At 42.5% G+C, this 14920-nt stretch overlaps 2 protein-coding genes across 2 annotated transcripts in view; one reads left to right on the top strand and one right to left on the bottom strand.

The window, feature by feature from the left end:
* The first annotated feature begins 1757 nt into the window (after positions 1–1757).
* ascl1a (achaete-scute family bHLH transcription factor 1a) lies at positions 1758–3495 on the top strand. The gene is made up of 2 exons (XM_032505673.1): positions 1758–2520; positions 2636–3495. Exon 1 carries the CDS (start codon positions 1905–1907, stop codon positions 2505–2507), a length of 603 nt encoding a protein of 200 aa, XP_032361564.1. The 5' UTR covers positions 1758–1904; the 3' UTR covers positions 2508–2520; positions 2636–3495.
* Positions 3496–4995: 1500 nt separating this feature from the next.
* LOC116673340 (histone-lysine N-methyltransferase 2D) overlaps positions 4996–14920 on the bottom strand; it is a 59868-nt gene continuing 49943 nt past the window's right edge. Inside the window, exons 11-15 of the mRNA XM_032505623.1 lie at positions 14598–14668; positions 13866–13976; positions 12930–13027; positions 9594–9663; positions 4996–8798 (exon numbers count right to left, since the gene is read on the bottom strand). Of these exons, the coding sequence (XP_032361514.1) occupies positions 8547–8798; positions 9594–9663; positions 12930–13027; positions 13866–13976; positions 14598–14668 (602 nt within the window). The 3' untranslated portion in view covers positions 4996–8546. The remainder of the gene's footprint in view (positions 8799–9593; positions 9664–12929; positions 13028–13865; positions 13977–14597; positions 14669–14920) is intronic.

The raw sequence follows: 14920 nt of genomic DNA, 5'->3' as shown, positions 1-14920 counted from the left end.
TTATTACAATCCCCTCTTTGGAACGCGCATGCATCAACGCACGCACACAGAAAGAAAAGAGACAGATAAGGGGAGGGGGGGTGGACAGAGGTTCTTTTTGCACACACACACACACACACACAAACACACACACACACACACACAAAAGTTACAATAAAAAGACACTAGCACTGATAAAGAAAAACCTAATGAGCAAAAAGTAAAGATTTACGCAACAAATGAAAAACACATCCTGGTGGGTCTCTATACTCTCTCTCTCGCTCTCTCTCTCTCTCTCCCTCTCTCCCTCTCTCTTTCTCTCTCTTTCTCTCTCTCTGTGTTATTGCATTAACACGCACCACACACACGTGGAAAATCATACAAACACGGATAGATAACTTGAAGCAAACTGATAACAATCTGATTTTATTCCGTTTAACTGCACATGCGCGCGCTGCACATGCACGCGCAAACACAGAAAACAGAGCGGCAATCCAGTTCGGTCTGGGTTTTGTTCCGCGCTGAAAGACGTGTTTTATCATTCTGCGCTTTTCAAAGCGACAATAATCAGCCGAACACAGCGCGTCCACGCTACTGTAACCATATCGGGTGTATCAAATCATACACAAAGCCTCCTCCAAGAAGCTTCTTAGGGGCCCCTCCGCAGATTTGCGCCCTTCCGTTCCGCCTGTGCGAGGCTGATGATCTGCTCTAATCAAAGTGGAAAATTTGGCCTCTGGCGCACAATAGTCCCTCAGATGAGCGGCATTCAAACGCGTCTGTAACGGTAACAATAAAACTAGACAGTGTTTGAGTCGACCAGCTGATTTACATGCAGAGCTCTCGGATACACTCCAGCATGTCTCTGGATGGTCCGCAGCGAGGTGAGCTGTCTTTCAGCACCACCGGTTGGTCCAGAGCTGCCAAGAAAAAAATCAAACGACAAAAGAATAACATACTTCTTATTCTGAAATATGAGTGTATTTATTTCTCGCTTCCCTGCATAGATCTTTATTTTAAAGCTTCATTAATTTGGAGAAACGCAAGATTCATTTAATGATCTATACTTCTAAAGACAAACTCTGAAACACTTTACATTATTTTCTAGACTGCATTTGAAAATATATCAACTCTTTTGATGTCAGCGGTTGAAATGACTTTCACACGTACTTTCTGAACTCACTAAGCATCTCTAACTGCGTCAGTTTAGTGAAACACAAAGGGAAGTCCTCACACTTATGGTAACTTTACAAAAAGTCCATTTGAGACTTAACTTTGTAAAATAAATTGGTATATTGAGCTCAAAGTTACAATCTCTTCCTTAAAAGATCCCTAAATGGCCCAATGAGTGCGTTTTTCATTTTTGATTTTCAAAATAAAGACACAAATAACTGATTTTTACTATCATTGTCATTAAAAATCATCACAAACATGTCGCTAGGTTTGGAACAAATGAAACACTAGTGCTGCAGCTATACCGGAGGCTACTGACTGTTGTGAACTTCTTGTCCTGAACGGGACTCTGTGTTGAAGACTTTCCTCTCCGCTCTGCCACACACCTAGCTGACACCCGTGATAGATAGACAGAAAGAAAAAAAAACTCACCACTGACTGTTTGTTTAGTGCTTCAAGTGGCACGCGTCCGGCGCGCGCAATGCACCGGCACCGGGGCAGGGGCAGGAGCCCAAGGTGAATCCACGCGACCATAGGGCGTGGCCAATCCCCCATCCAAGCGTATTGAAAAGCAGAGGCGTCTTTCCCCGAGCACTCAGAGCAGCTTTAAGGAGCGCGCCCAGCGGAGTGCCCCCATTGAAACAAGTGCGCGTCAAACAGCCACACCACGTGAACGGCACGAGCGGGACGCACCGCCTAGAGACTTTGAGACTCTCTATAAGTTTGTTGTTGTTGTTGTTTTTTTATTGGGAATGGACTTCACAGCCAAGATGGAAATTAGCGTCAGCCAGCAGCATTTGATGCCGCCTGCTTGTTTCTTTTCCGCCGCGGCGGCGCAGAGCATCCAGCTAAGCCCCAGCGGCAGCAGTCAGAGCAGCGGGAAGTCGGTGTCCAAGCAGCCCAAGAGGCAGCGGTCATCCTCTCCAGAGCTGCTTCGGTGCAAGCGGAGACTGAACTTCGCAGGTTTCGGCTACAGTCTTCCGCAGCAGCAGCCGCACGCAGTGGCGCGGAGAAACGAAAGGGAACGCAACCGGGTCAAACTGGTCAACAACGGCTTTGCCACTCTGCGGGAACACGTCCCCAACGGCGCCGCCAACAAGAAGATGAGCAAAGTGGAGACGCTGCGCTCAGCCGTGGAGTACATCCGCGCCCTGCAGCAGCTACTGGACGAGCATGACGCGGTGAGCGCGGCGTTTCAGTCCGGCGTCCTGTCGCCCACCATGTCGCAGGGATACTCCGCTGACATGAACTCCATGGCAGGTTCACCGGTGTCCTCCTACTCATCCGACGAGGGCTCCTACGATCCTTTGAGTCCAGAGGAGCAGGAACTGCTAGACTTCACCAACTGGTTCTGAGCATCCATAGAAGGTAAGAATAGACTTAATGAAATCAGAGTTAATAGCAAACAATATCATAGATGAACTTTCATGATAAACACCCTGAACAGTGGCTTATACCATTTCTTGTTTTCCTCTTCTCGCAGATATATGGATCAACTCACTTTCCTGTTGGAGTACGTGCGCCTGGGATGGTCCCGGAGGCGGCTGGGTGTCCTCAAGAAAAAGACGCACTGTCCTTAACGCCCGGTCCTCCCCGACTGACAGAAAGACAGACACGGCCTTAACATCCCAAAAATGTGGGCAAAATCCGGCCGGAGATCAGCGCCAAAGGATTAAAGGAAGACGGGTCTCCTGACAGCGTGGGAATCCAAGCTTCTTTGCATTTGCCCATGATAAACAAAACATGAAAAACCCTAAAGTGAATTCATGCTCTTCAGCAGCACATTAAAACATTATTTAACACGTTGCTCTTCAACTATGCTAAATCCAATCACAGAACACCAACCCTTTGGTCAACCTCTCAGACGTTTTAATTCAGAAATTGCTTCCAAGTCGCGGATTTATTCTATAATATTCTATATCAAACGCCTTTTTGAAATATATTAAGATATTTTTGTATGTAAGAGATTTATAGATGTTTTGTACACATCCTTTTGTATATATTTTGTCTATATATTGCGAAGTTGCTTCTATACCTCCTGCCTGTGTAGACATGTAGTCTATTATTCTCTGGCTCTTCTGTTCATGAGGTTTCCAGAAGGAGTTTGACACTCCGACGTTTTATTCTAGCACCAACGTGTCTTATTTAATAGCAAAACCATGTTATTGCATTATGTCATGAAGTTCACAATGATCAAAACTTATGCAGCTATTGTCCAAACAGAGCGCAATGGCCATGCATTGTCTCTTTATACTGCTAGCTCTATATTACAGATGTTGAAAAAAGAAGCCTTATAACCATATTTTCTACACTAGTCCAAGAATAAAATGATTTGCTACTGAATTATTTTCTCTGTCTTATTTTTTGGGGGGGGTGTATTTATTGGAGGGAGGGCACTTTTTTTGGTTACAGCTTTCAACATGTGGTTAGTAGCTGTTTGGAGGGGAAAGCCAAAGGAAGTGATGAGCTAGATACATACTGCACTGTAGATGGACAAAAGGGATTAGAAACAACTTTTACGCACATTTTACGCACAATATATTTTCGTCTGTCGAAATTTACAGGGCTACGTCAAGTCTTTAGCCACGTCTCTTATGTCCAAGTCTGTCCATTCTGTTTTGTAAAATTGGACACTATCTACAGCAGAATTGAAGTTTGCGCAAGCGCAAAAAGTAGCCAAATTTGGTGTTGAGTAATATTAAGCCATTTCTGTTTATTTCAAAGCATGCACATATATAAAATCCTACCAAACCTGTTAGATACAGGCACTGGTGAAATGTGGTTTCTCCTACATAAGGCATCTTAAAATTATCAAACACTATTTTCATTAAATTAATTTTTTGTGTTTATTTAAAACGCCATTTCGTAGTTTAGACTATGTCACGAAGAGAGGCTGGTGCAGCTTCAAACGGTGCGTAAGAAAAAACTATTTAAGTGGAATCAGCATTTATAATGTTCGTGTACACAAACTGGGCTTTGAGAGTATTTTTCATCTATACCTCCATAAATGATGATCACACGTTTGCGATCACCAAACGATTTGAGGGCAGAGCTTGAGTTTCTGCAAAACTAGGTCTGACAGGTAGGGAGGAGGCTGCAGCCGGGCGCGTGTCTGCTTTAATGAGTGAATGGGGTTTGTGTGGTGGTCGAGTGGAGACACAGAGCTGAATTGGCTGATGGCGTGTGCCTCCTGACAGCAGCATGCCGCTGAACATACAACAATCACCACCTGGGAAGGAGGGGAAAAGCCCCGTCTGAGTGTGTGTGTGTGTGTGTGTGTGTGTGTGTGTGTGTGTGTGTGTGTGTGTGTGATACTTTGGCTGGTCTTGCATTTTTCTTATTTATAAAGCTTTTTTGATAATAAACTCAAATCGTATCAAATTAAGAAATTAACACATTTGACTCTCAGTTTCATTTTAACGATGAAATATTTTAATCCACCAAGAGAAACTTAATGCAAAACCGCGTGACCGTGTTCGGGCTCATTGTGCAAGATGCGCGTGCGCTGCATCATTTGCTCTCAAAGGAGGGTTCATGGGCCAATAGGGGGCCATGAGTGGGGGAAGGAGGGTCACTTGAAAAATGAAGAACAAGAAAAAAAAAAACCTAGTCATTGTTGTAAAAACTTACAAATTTGTAAAAATTACTATTTAACTTAGGCTTTTACTTGCATCACTGTTGTCTCCTGTCATGAAATACAGCAACAAAAACCTTCTATTGATTAAATGTTTTTCTGTTTGAGACATGATATGTAAACACACAGCAGTGTATCATCTTAAGCCTGATTTCTGAAAGGCTCTCTCTGTCCAAAAACTCTTTGGGCGTTAAAGTAAAGAACAGCCAACCCGTATTATCCGGTCCTGCTCTCATTCCCAAATTAATGGACAGGCTTTTTCATTCACAAACTACAAGACAACAGCTACATGTTATTTTCCTGATGCAATGTTTTGTTTATATCAAAAATGCGTGTGAACCTCAGTAAATTGAACCTATATTAAATTCTGACAAACACCATAAGAAGTGCATTTTACTTTACTCTTCTCTTGTATGTCTGAATATACCTCAAACTTCTATGTATAACAAACCCAGGCTTCTATCATGACACCATGCAAAGCTGTGAGTCACATCAACATCTTCATTTCTCAACTTTATTTGGACAAAAAAAAAAATGATGATGATTTAACTATTCACGTCTAATATAGTCAGTGAAATAAACGGTTACAAACATACTATTATATAATTAATAAACTACCCAACAACATGTAAACTGAGTGTTTGACTAAAGCTAGTGGAAGAACTTTATTTAAAAAAAATCCATAATAATCTTTCTGCATATTGTAATTCAATTGGTCTGAGAGAAAACTAGACCTCAGCATCATTTCTTGACTTTACCAATCAGTGTGCAAAAAAAACCTGAACATCTTTCTTGGAGCTGATAAAACAGTAACTGTGATCTCTGCTGATAGTGATAGTACAATGTTGCAAGCCACAGACAAACCTACCTGCATACAGCCACTTGGGGCAAATATTTCCCCTGTACTGTTGCAGAGGTCCTGAACAAAATGTAGCACAATGCTATCATGCAACAATTTAGCAATAACAGTATGTAAACTGTTAAAATAAACACAAAGTGTGTTCTCAAGAACCCCACTAAGCTACGTATTGGATCATTCCTTAGAGACTTAAACCCTCTCAGAATTGCTCCAGTCATTTTAAAAGAGTAATAAAACCATCAGGGAAGTTATCAACAGGAATTATAGGAACAAATTCATCCTATCCTACCCATACTACGTTATTTCTTCACCTTTTAGTGACATATTGTAATAACTAAAGGTCACAGTAAAATAAGGGCGTTATTGCAACCGAGGGAAGAAAAGGCAAAAGTACTGGAGGATACTGAAGACAAACACTGATAATAATCTTTAATATAATAATCTTTGGCCGTGTTCAATGTGTGAAGAGTATTTTTTAAAGCAAAAGTTAGGGTGTAGAATCCCAGTCTTGTTTGTTGGAGGGTTTTTCCATGATGACATATGCTGCGTACATGACTTCCCTGATCTAACAATCCCGGTTTGCTGCCTGTCACAGTCCATTAAGTTTTCTTCATTGGCAGTCTGTCAAGCATGTATGAACCGCAGGAGAGCATGGCCATGTCTAATTGGCAAACCTGTGGCAAAACAATGGCTCAAACTATATTAGTTGAATATCTCATTGAATATCATTCATCAGTGTTGATTAAGTTGGATAGAAGAAGACAACAGTCTGAGCGGCTCAAATGTTGTTTTTTAGTCCAGAACAATAAGCAGTTGTTGCATCAGAAGATTAACATGAGCCCCGACCCTGAAGCAGCACACCCGGGCGAGTTTGTAGTATGATTTGGGAAGTTTTATCTAATGCTATGGTGCATTTTAAAGCCTTGTCAAACTGCAGTGAAAAATAATCAACATCCACTGCTGCAGAACATTTCAGGACCATAGACAGCACTTTTAAAGCTCTATGAAATGGCATGTAGGCCTATGTGGGCCATTAAATATGGCTTTTTTTTGTAGCGGTTCCTAAATGTGTCTCACATTATCCAATTAAGGATGGAAATATCAAGGACTCTGAAAAAGTAAAAGTGAAATGGCATTGTAAACATCAATCTAGGAGCACCGAATGTCCTCTCTACGTTTACATCATAAATCTATGTGTGAAAGAAAGGCTTTATGTCAAGCATTCAATACACACTGTAGTTTAAAGAGACACAAATCATATAATAACAATGATTTAGGGGTTATGGTGCTGCCCACAGCCATCTCTTTTATTTGAATGTCAAAACTGGTGGAAGAGGTATTCAGATCCAGTCCTTTACTAAAAGTACTAATACCACACTGTTTAAATACTCTGCTACAAGTAAAAGTCCTGCTTTTCAAATGTTACTTAAGTAAAAGTATGTATGTATCATCATGAAAATGTACTTAAAGTATTGAGAGTAAAAGTACTCAATGCAGAAGAATCCTCACATTTTAGAACATGGAAACCATCCAAACAGTTCTATCTATCAACTAAGTGTTTAATGGTTTAATCATTACGGTTTAAACATTGCTTTTAGCCGTCTTTACAATTAGCTAAATTTACCCGACAAAAGGGCAATAAGGCACCAAAACGACTAATACCAATAGTAATCTGGTAGTTGGAAGGGGTGTGTTGTGATTGTGTCTTCTCATTCCACAACACTCCGATCCACAAACCATTGTCGCGTATTTCGGTTTCATATCGCATATTGTTACAAAACTTTAATAATTCTTCAATTCTCCAATCTTGACGATCTCTGTTTCATTCTCATTGGCAGCACCTGTGGCGATAAGCAGTAATTGCAGATGTGAGCGTATTTTGCGTTAGCTCCCCCTGCCCTCTCTGGTGGACTAATTATGACTGGGTGATGGACAACGCTTCACTAAATGTGCACCACTAGTGATTTTTCCCAGGAATGTCTCCACAGACACCCAGTTTGTAATATTGTAAATACAACAGCTTTCATCAGTGGGCCATAGCCTCAGACACCTTTGTGTTATCTCATTCGGCAGCAAATAGTGGCTGAACAGATACTCTCTCTTGAAAGAGACACACTGTCACTGTCACTGTCACTGTCACTCTCTCTCTCTCTCTCTCTCTCTCTCTCTCATAACTGACTTGAGTGGGCAAATGCTCACTGAGAGGTGTTCTCTTCTCGGATGAACCCCAACCCAAACACTAGATTTCATAATTTATAATTTTGTTCAGTATATGTACTTTGTACAGACTCCCTTCCTTTCACCTGAATTTTCTCTTTGCATATATATATATATATATATATATATATAGCAAGAGACAAAACTCAAAGCTGATAAACCTCACTCCAAAACGAGAGTGAATCTGGGGTTGGCTTTCATTCAGCCAGGAGAAGGGTGCCTACTTTGAATGTTGTGCTTAAATACCGCAACCGACAAATCCTACTCCTTCTTTCTTTAATTCTATTTTACTGCCAGTTGTGTATTTGCAGCCATTTTTCCAGTCTCCAAATCTCCGACAAGGAGAGGCTGATGTGATTGGTTTTCTCCTCTGCTGCTCGTAATTACGGTTTAAACAACACAACGGGAAGGCAGCCTGATCATGGCGATCCTATTGGAATGGATTAAAACATTTCTATGAAATTTCACTACTTTAAATTGTGGTGTGACCGGGCCTTAAAGATCATAATTGTTAACTTTCCTTATAGGATGAGAAATGACTACAGTGCCTAATTTGCTCCCTTACATTTAAGTGTCTCTGTTTCCTGCGTGTCATCTTTTCACACAACACTACAGTCCAGATAACTGCAGTGGCAGTAATGCTGGTACCTAAGCCACACAGGGAAGACGGTGCAGTGACGGAGGTCAGAGGTGGCTGGAATCATCGAGAGGGTTGGAGATGACCGACTTGTGAATGAGTATGAAGAGGGGCAGGTAAGCCAGGAAGTCCAGCAGGTCCAGGGGGGGAACGTGCTGGAGCTCCAGTCTGATGGCCGCCTCCTGCTCCAGGTGGATCCCCCCAGCCTTCAGCTCCAACAGCAGCTGCTCTGCACTGATGAAGCCCTGCTGAGCTCCAGCGTCTCCTCGCTGCTCCTCCATGAGGAACAGGAACAGTTGCTAAACAATAATAATAGTTGACATAAATACGATTTAAAAACAAGGTAAACTGGCTTTGGACTCACTCTAAGCAGAGTAGAGAGTGTGTGGGTGTATGCTCACGTGTGAGTGTGTGTTGTATTGTGCGTTATTCTCAGGGGAGCCTCAGATTACCTCAACCTGTTTCTAGTCTTGTTTGAGTGCACCTGTTTGCACAGTTAATGCAGTCAAGGTGATAATTGTTGGGTGGGGGGTGGGGGGGGAATAAGCCCATTCTCAGGTTCCTCCTGCCTTTCAGTTGCTCAGTACTTCCTTGTATGAATGAAGGCTGGGCCTGCTTGTGAGCGGCCAGCTGGTAGGCCAGTCCCGGTCCATCTGAGATGAGCCGTGTGTCTCAGGCTGATTACAGGGCTGGGCGGAGTGGACGGCATGTTCACTGCTGGGCACTTTAATGAGATTAAGGCCTTGCTAATCTATGAAAAGGGGAAAGAACCCCTCTCTTTCTCCCTCTGGCTTGCTTCCCTCATTTCTATGCATGAGGACTGAGTGTCTTTCATTAAAAAAAAGCTAGCTTTACAAAGCATGCTTTGGAATTGCTCTTCAAAGTGTTTACCAGTATTTATTTCATTATAATTATACCCGCGGAGCCATGAAAGAGAGGCGGAGATGGTGTTTGTGGCATGAATGTGACTAATGTGAGAGTTAATCTGATGCTGCATGGATGTAAAGTGCACATTGTCAAACCAAATTCAAGAGTATACACATGTGGTGGGGAGTTCTTTGCCTGTAGAAGTTTGGGACAAACCATTTTATTACCTTTGCTTTGAAGAGCCTCACTTCTAACGAGCGGAAGTCCATGTTGGTGATAAGTGATCGCATGAACTCACTGGAAGAAGAAAGTGAAATGGTTATTTGGTGAAAGTTGCTTCTGCAAAAGAACATGTGAGCATACTTTTTCAAAACGTGTACTCCAATGATTTAGTATTATATATTTATCACAAATGTTGCAGCAGAGCTTGGCATATCTCGACTCTTAGTGCCTTGTATGGGTTAAGATAGATTTTACACTTATAACACCCACAATGCACCTCAATAGCAACTTTCATTACACCCTTGCTGTCTGGTAAATGGCCACAGCCTTAGTTTGCAACGCAGGTTTTTGGTTATAAATTTGGCGGCTCCAAGCCCAAAGCAAGGTAACCTTGACGACATGATCATGGTTACATTTCCGACATGGGAAAGCTCCTCCAGAGCCACAGAGTGTTGAGTGTCAAATCATTGCAATGCACCTTTAAAAAGACTATGTTTGGGTTGTCCACGATAAAATTAACTTATCATCGTGTTGGTAAATACTTTGGTTGCCACTGCAGACAATTTCAGGACAATGTGTTCGCGGCGGCGGGTGAATTTTGGCGGGTCGTTTCCGTGCGATGTTGTGTTTGCAGAGATGTGATGGTAAAGTGTTCTGAGCCCATTGTGGTTGCTCACAGTGGCCTGGCTGCCAAACAATACTCGGGCACACGTGGACATCCCGCCACAGTAACGGATAAAACTGCTCTGGTTTTGGGGACAGTGGGTGTGTGTGTGTGGGGGGTGGGGAGGGGGCAGTGGGTTTTAGGACAGTGGGAGCAGGGTGAGCGGGGTTTTGTGTTGGGGTTTAGGGAGGGGAATAAGCAACCAGGGCACACTCTGGTGCAATGTTACCACTGGCAGACAACAAAATCTAGGTCCACTTGGATAATGAGAGGGAGAGACTACCGATTGTGTTGGGACAGACCTCTCCTGTCCAGCGTGTGGCACAGCGACGGTCGTCCCTTCTCTAACGAGCGCCCGGTGTTAATGAGCCCCTCCTCGCCATGCGCTCAATGGCCTGCTAGAGCGAAGAATGGCTAAGCTCTGGGCCACCGAGTGCAATGCACGCCTGAATGCTCCCTGTGCTGTGATTGGCCCTTGTCCTCTAACCATGGTGCAGGCAGGGGCTTGATGGGGATGAAGCGAGACAGGGCAGCTAATGATCATTAATTGCACTTGGTTTGCAGTAAAAGAGTCCAAATGCTGGCGCGCTAAGGACACTGGCGTGATAATGGCTAGCGTAAACGAGGGGCTAGGGGGACTGGTGATTGACTGCGAGGAAGATAATAGCAGCCTAACCCATTTTCTTTTTGTCGGCCCTCCTCTTGCACCCTGCTGAGGCCAACATAGAAGACATCTCGCTTACGTAATGCCCAAAATTTTGGCGGCCTCCTCACTGGGGAGCCAGTATACAGTCTAGCGGGGGGAGGGGGGGGGGGGGGGGGGGGGGGGGGGGGGGGGGGGTGAAGGGATGCAAACAAATTCTGACCTAGTTTGGTTTGACAGAATTGAGAGTTGTTTTGGGGTATGTTTGAGCGGGCTGCCGCGATGCTGTGCTCACTGGGTAAGAGGGAAATCTCTGGAGGAGGAGGGACTCTTGTTTTGTCAGATAAGTTCATGTGGCGAGGAGCTGGGCGGGGTAATATTTGCACCAACTTTAGCAATCCTTCGCTCCCTGACTCATTTAGTCCAGTGAATTTCCCGGAGCAAGGACACTTACAGTAGCTGTCAGTGCATGCATGCTCACAAATCCAACACAAGGGACAAGGGATGAAAGTGAAAATAACAATAACAATGACCGTGAAGGCTCCATTGATGCTATTTGGGAATCCTGTATGGCAATGTGCTTCTTGGCAGATCATGTGACTTGCCCTGAGGGAATGTGGCGCTGTGTGAGGTGGACTTGTTGGGGAGCACAATGCTACACAGGGACAGATGGGCTGAGTCAAGGGCCAAAACAGCACGGCACAGAGGGCGAGAGGTAGGCAACAAGAGCCACAGAGATTACAGACACGAGAGGGACGGACAGTTAAAGTTGAAAAGAAAAGAGGAGGGTGATGGGGGGAAGGGTGTAATTAGTGAGAGGTAAAAAAAAAATGGAAGAAGAAAAGTAAATCTATATAAAAAGGCAGGAAACACCTCCTCAGATTTCAAAGCCTTACATGATCAGAAGGCTGATTGTGTAACTACTGTTGCAGCTCATTTCGAAAATAGGATTAGAGACAACAGGATTAACTGAAACAGGTAAGAGGATCAATTTAGTCCAGTTGGGATGAAATGACAGAAGGATGCTATTGTTTTCTCCTTGTTCAGCAGCTGGCATTATGGACGCTGATCTTCTCTCTTCTTCTTATTTAAATTGCAAAAAGGAGTTCTGTGAAAAGAGGTTTAATATGCTCATTCATTATCATTTCTATAATTGCCTTCATACAGAGGAGACACCCTGGTCTCTCTGTGCCAGTGGGGCAGGCAGTCTACAGGCCTCCTCTAATACACAACACAAAGGGCTGGCCGTAAATCACAGGACCCGTGACCCTGACCCTGTCCTCACTAAGAGGGAGCTCTCACTCCGGGGTGAGGGCTTTGGGAGCAGGCCTTGACCCTCGGAGACCTCCAGAGTAGGCTTGGCTCCACACACTCCTGTCTGTAGGAAGCTACACAGCCCAGGGCAAGAAATAAGCGATGTGTGTGGGAATCTGCGGCATATGGGGATAATGTAGAAAGACAAGGACGCCAAGGACGAGTTCAATCAGAGTGATGTTTTCTGTCTGGACAGGGTCCAATGTAGGGCTATATCTAACTTTTACAATCGATTAATCTGCAGATTGTTTTCTTGATTAATCATTTAGTCCAAAAAATGTCAAAACATTATGAATAATGCCTGTTTATAATCTCCCACTGCCCACGTTAACACCCTTAAATGTCTTCTTTTATTTGACCAACAGTCAAATAAAAGAATATATTCAATTTAAAGTGAATCAATAAAAAGAAATCGGCCATTTTCCAAATTTGAGAAGCCGAAACCAGAGAATGATTAGCATTTCTGACTAATTGATTAATTGTTATAGGGCTAATGCATAAGCGGTTATCACATCCAAACTCTTAACTTTGACTTCTAAAGTCAAATGAAATGTTTGAAGACACAGGGAGAAGAGGATCAAAGGAGGACCCACACACGAAGACCAAATCACTGGAACTAATTTGCGTACACACTCTTATTCTTATTTATGGAAGGTCAGGGACTTTTCTTCCGGCTTCATAGAGGAGTTCAGAGTGCGGAGTCTGCTGATGGTCACTTACTCCATGGTGGCTATTTTCTGAGCCAGACTAGCAATCACAGCAAAGAGCCTCAGATCCACAAGCCCATCTGTCACTCTGAAGTCCACCATCTCCAAGATCTATAAAAAAAAAAGCCATAAAATCAGAACTTCGGTTCAGACTGAAATATCTGACTATTGGAAAGTATGTGTCTAAACATTCATAATCCCCAGAGGATGAATCCTACTGACTTTTATGATCTTTTTACGACATTTTCCTTATTTAATATTTGTGATTTTTAGTTAAATGTCTCGATGGATCGCCATGAAATTTGATACACACATTCATGATTAACTGTACTTTGGTGATACTCTGATTTTCCATCTAGCGCCACAGTCAGGTGAAAATTTGAATTTGTCCAATACTTTGACTGTGACCAAATACCTGCAGAATTAATAAGCTAATTGGCAAATATTAGCACGCTAACACACTAAACTAAAATGGTGAACGTTGTAAACACCTGCTAAACATCAGCAATGTGTTAACATTGTCACCATAGAACCGTTGATGATTGTCACTGTTAACATGTTAGCAGGCTGATGTTAGCATTTAGCTCAAAGTACCGCAGTGTCTAAATGAAGCCTCATCAAGCTGCTGACATGGCCGCAAACTCTCAGTGTCGTTAGTCAGTAGTTGTCCTTTGAAATTTTTATTCAATCATAGCTTGGTGATGAATGACTTGTAAAAGCTTACATCTTTTTATATAAGTGAAGACTTTTAACGATCTCTGAACGACTTGGTGGAGATCATTTTTTCATTATTGTAATAGTGGCTTTGATAAATAAAAAAAAAAAGAATTGGGCTACTTTTATGAGGATTGGTTGGGTTGGAGCCTCTGATTAGGCTGCTTTGTGTCAGTCAAATGCATTGTGTGTGTGTGTGTGTGTGTGTGTGTGTACAGATACAGTAAAAGCTGACCCTGTACACGTAGATCTCTTCTTCGTCAGACAGCAGCTCTGGAGGGATGATGTTTTTAAGAGCAAGTAGAACTTGAAGGCAGGAGATGTAGCCGTCACCATCATCGTCCTCCTGCAATAAAATCATCATCATCATCATCATCATCATCATCTGGATCAGTGGCTCATTTGTAGGATTTTCAACAGTCTTAAAGGCAAAAGTATCCAGTATAGAGACAATTCAGAAAAAAAATGAAAAAAGTTGTTTCTTCACCTTAGAAACAGATGTTTGACAAAAATCAAAATTCTGAATTCGAGATCCAAAGACCTTGAGATGCAGTTATGAGCACAGGGAAAGACAAGAGGAATTTATTTTCTTCTTTTGTAATGTTTTAAATTTTTGTGACCCCCTCCAGTTTCCGCATCTTACATTTAAATATTTACTAATTTTCGGAGTATTCTATCGTAGTAAATTGAATATCTTTGTATTTAGACTGTAATTCAAATACTTTCAATATGTCAAATGTAAATTTTATATTACTACTTTCTAACACTTTGTAGCCCTAACGATTAATGTAATAATTGATTAAAAAAAAATATATATATATATATATATTGTTAGTTGAAGCCCTGTCACCTTCATTGTTATTGTTAGGGGTAAATCACCCTATTCTTGATAGGGAGCGCAACATATTACAGTGAGCGAAATAGAATATTCAGGATACAAAACGGGTTCAAATGCCTTTTTACTTACTGTTTCAAAAGCTCTTTTGTACTCAGCCAGCTTCTCCTGACTGAAAATGCAAAACTTTGCCAAAAAGTCGACTGCAAAGAGAGGAGAGGAAGACAAAAGACAAACCTTTAGAGCCTGTAGAATGCTTAGCTGGACTGTTCATTTGTATATTACATTTGATAGCATACATAACTTTCCAGCTAGAGTAACAGAATCAGGCTTCACTGGTTGTGTGCAGAATGGATTGGAGCAATATTTCTCTCCTCTGGTCATACTAGGGTCATTGAGGGTGGACAATACAGGGCGAGTGGTTCACAGGGCGTCCAGTTGGCCATGATCGGGGG

Source organism: Etheostoma spectabile, chromosome 23 (genome assembly GCF_008692095.1).
Source record: "Etheostoma spectabile isolate EspeVRDwgs_2016 chromosome 23, UIUC_Espe_1.0, whole genome shotgun sequence".
Taxonomy (NCBI): Eukaryota; Metazoa; Chordata; class Actinopteri; order Perciformes; family Percidae; genus Etheostoma; species Etheostoma spectabile.
Note: the sequence above shows the minus strand (reverse complement) of the source record. Positions and strands in the feature narration are given on the sequence as shown.

What these genes read in the sequence shown, in the direction of transcription:
- ascl1a (XM_032505673.1), top strand. Translation starts at nt 1,905, where the DNA reads ATGGACTTCACAGCCAAGATGGAAATTAGCGTCAGCCAGCAGCATTTG.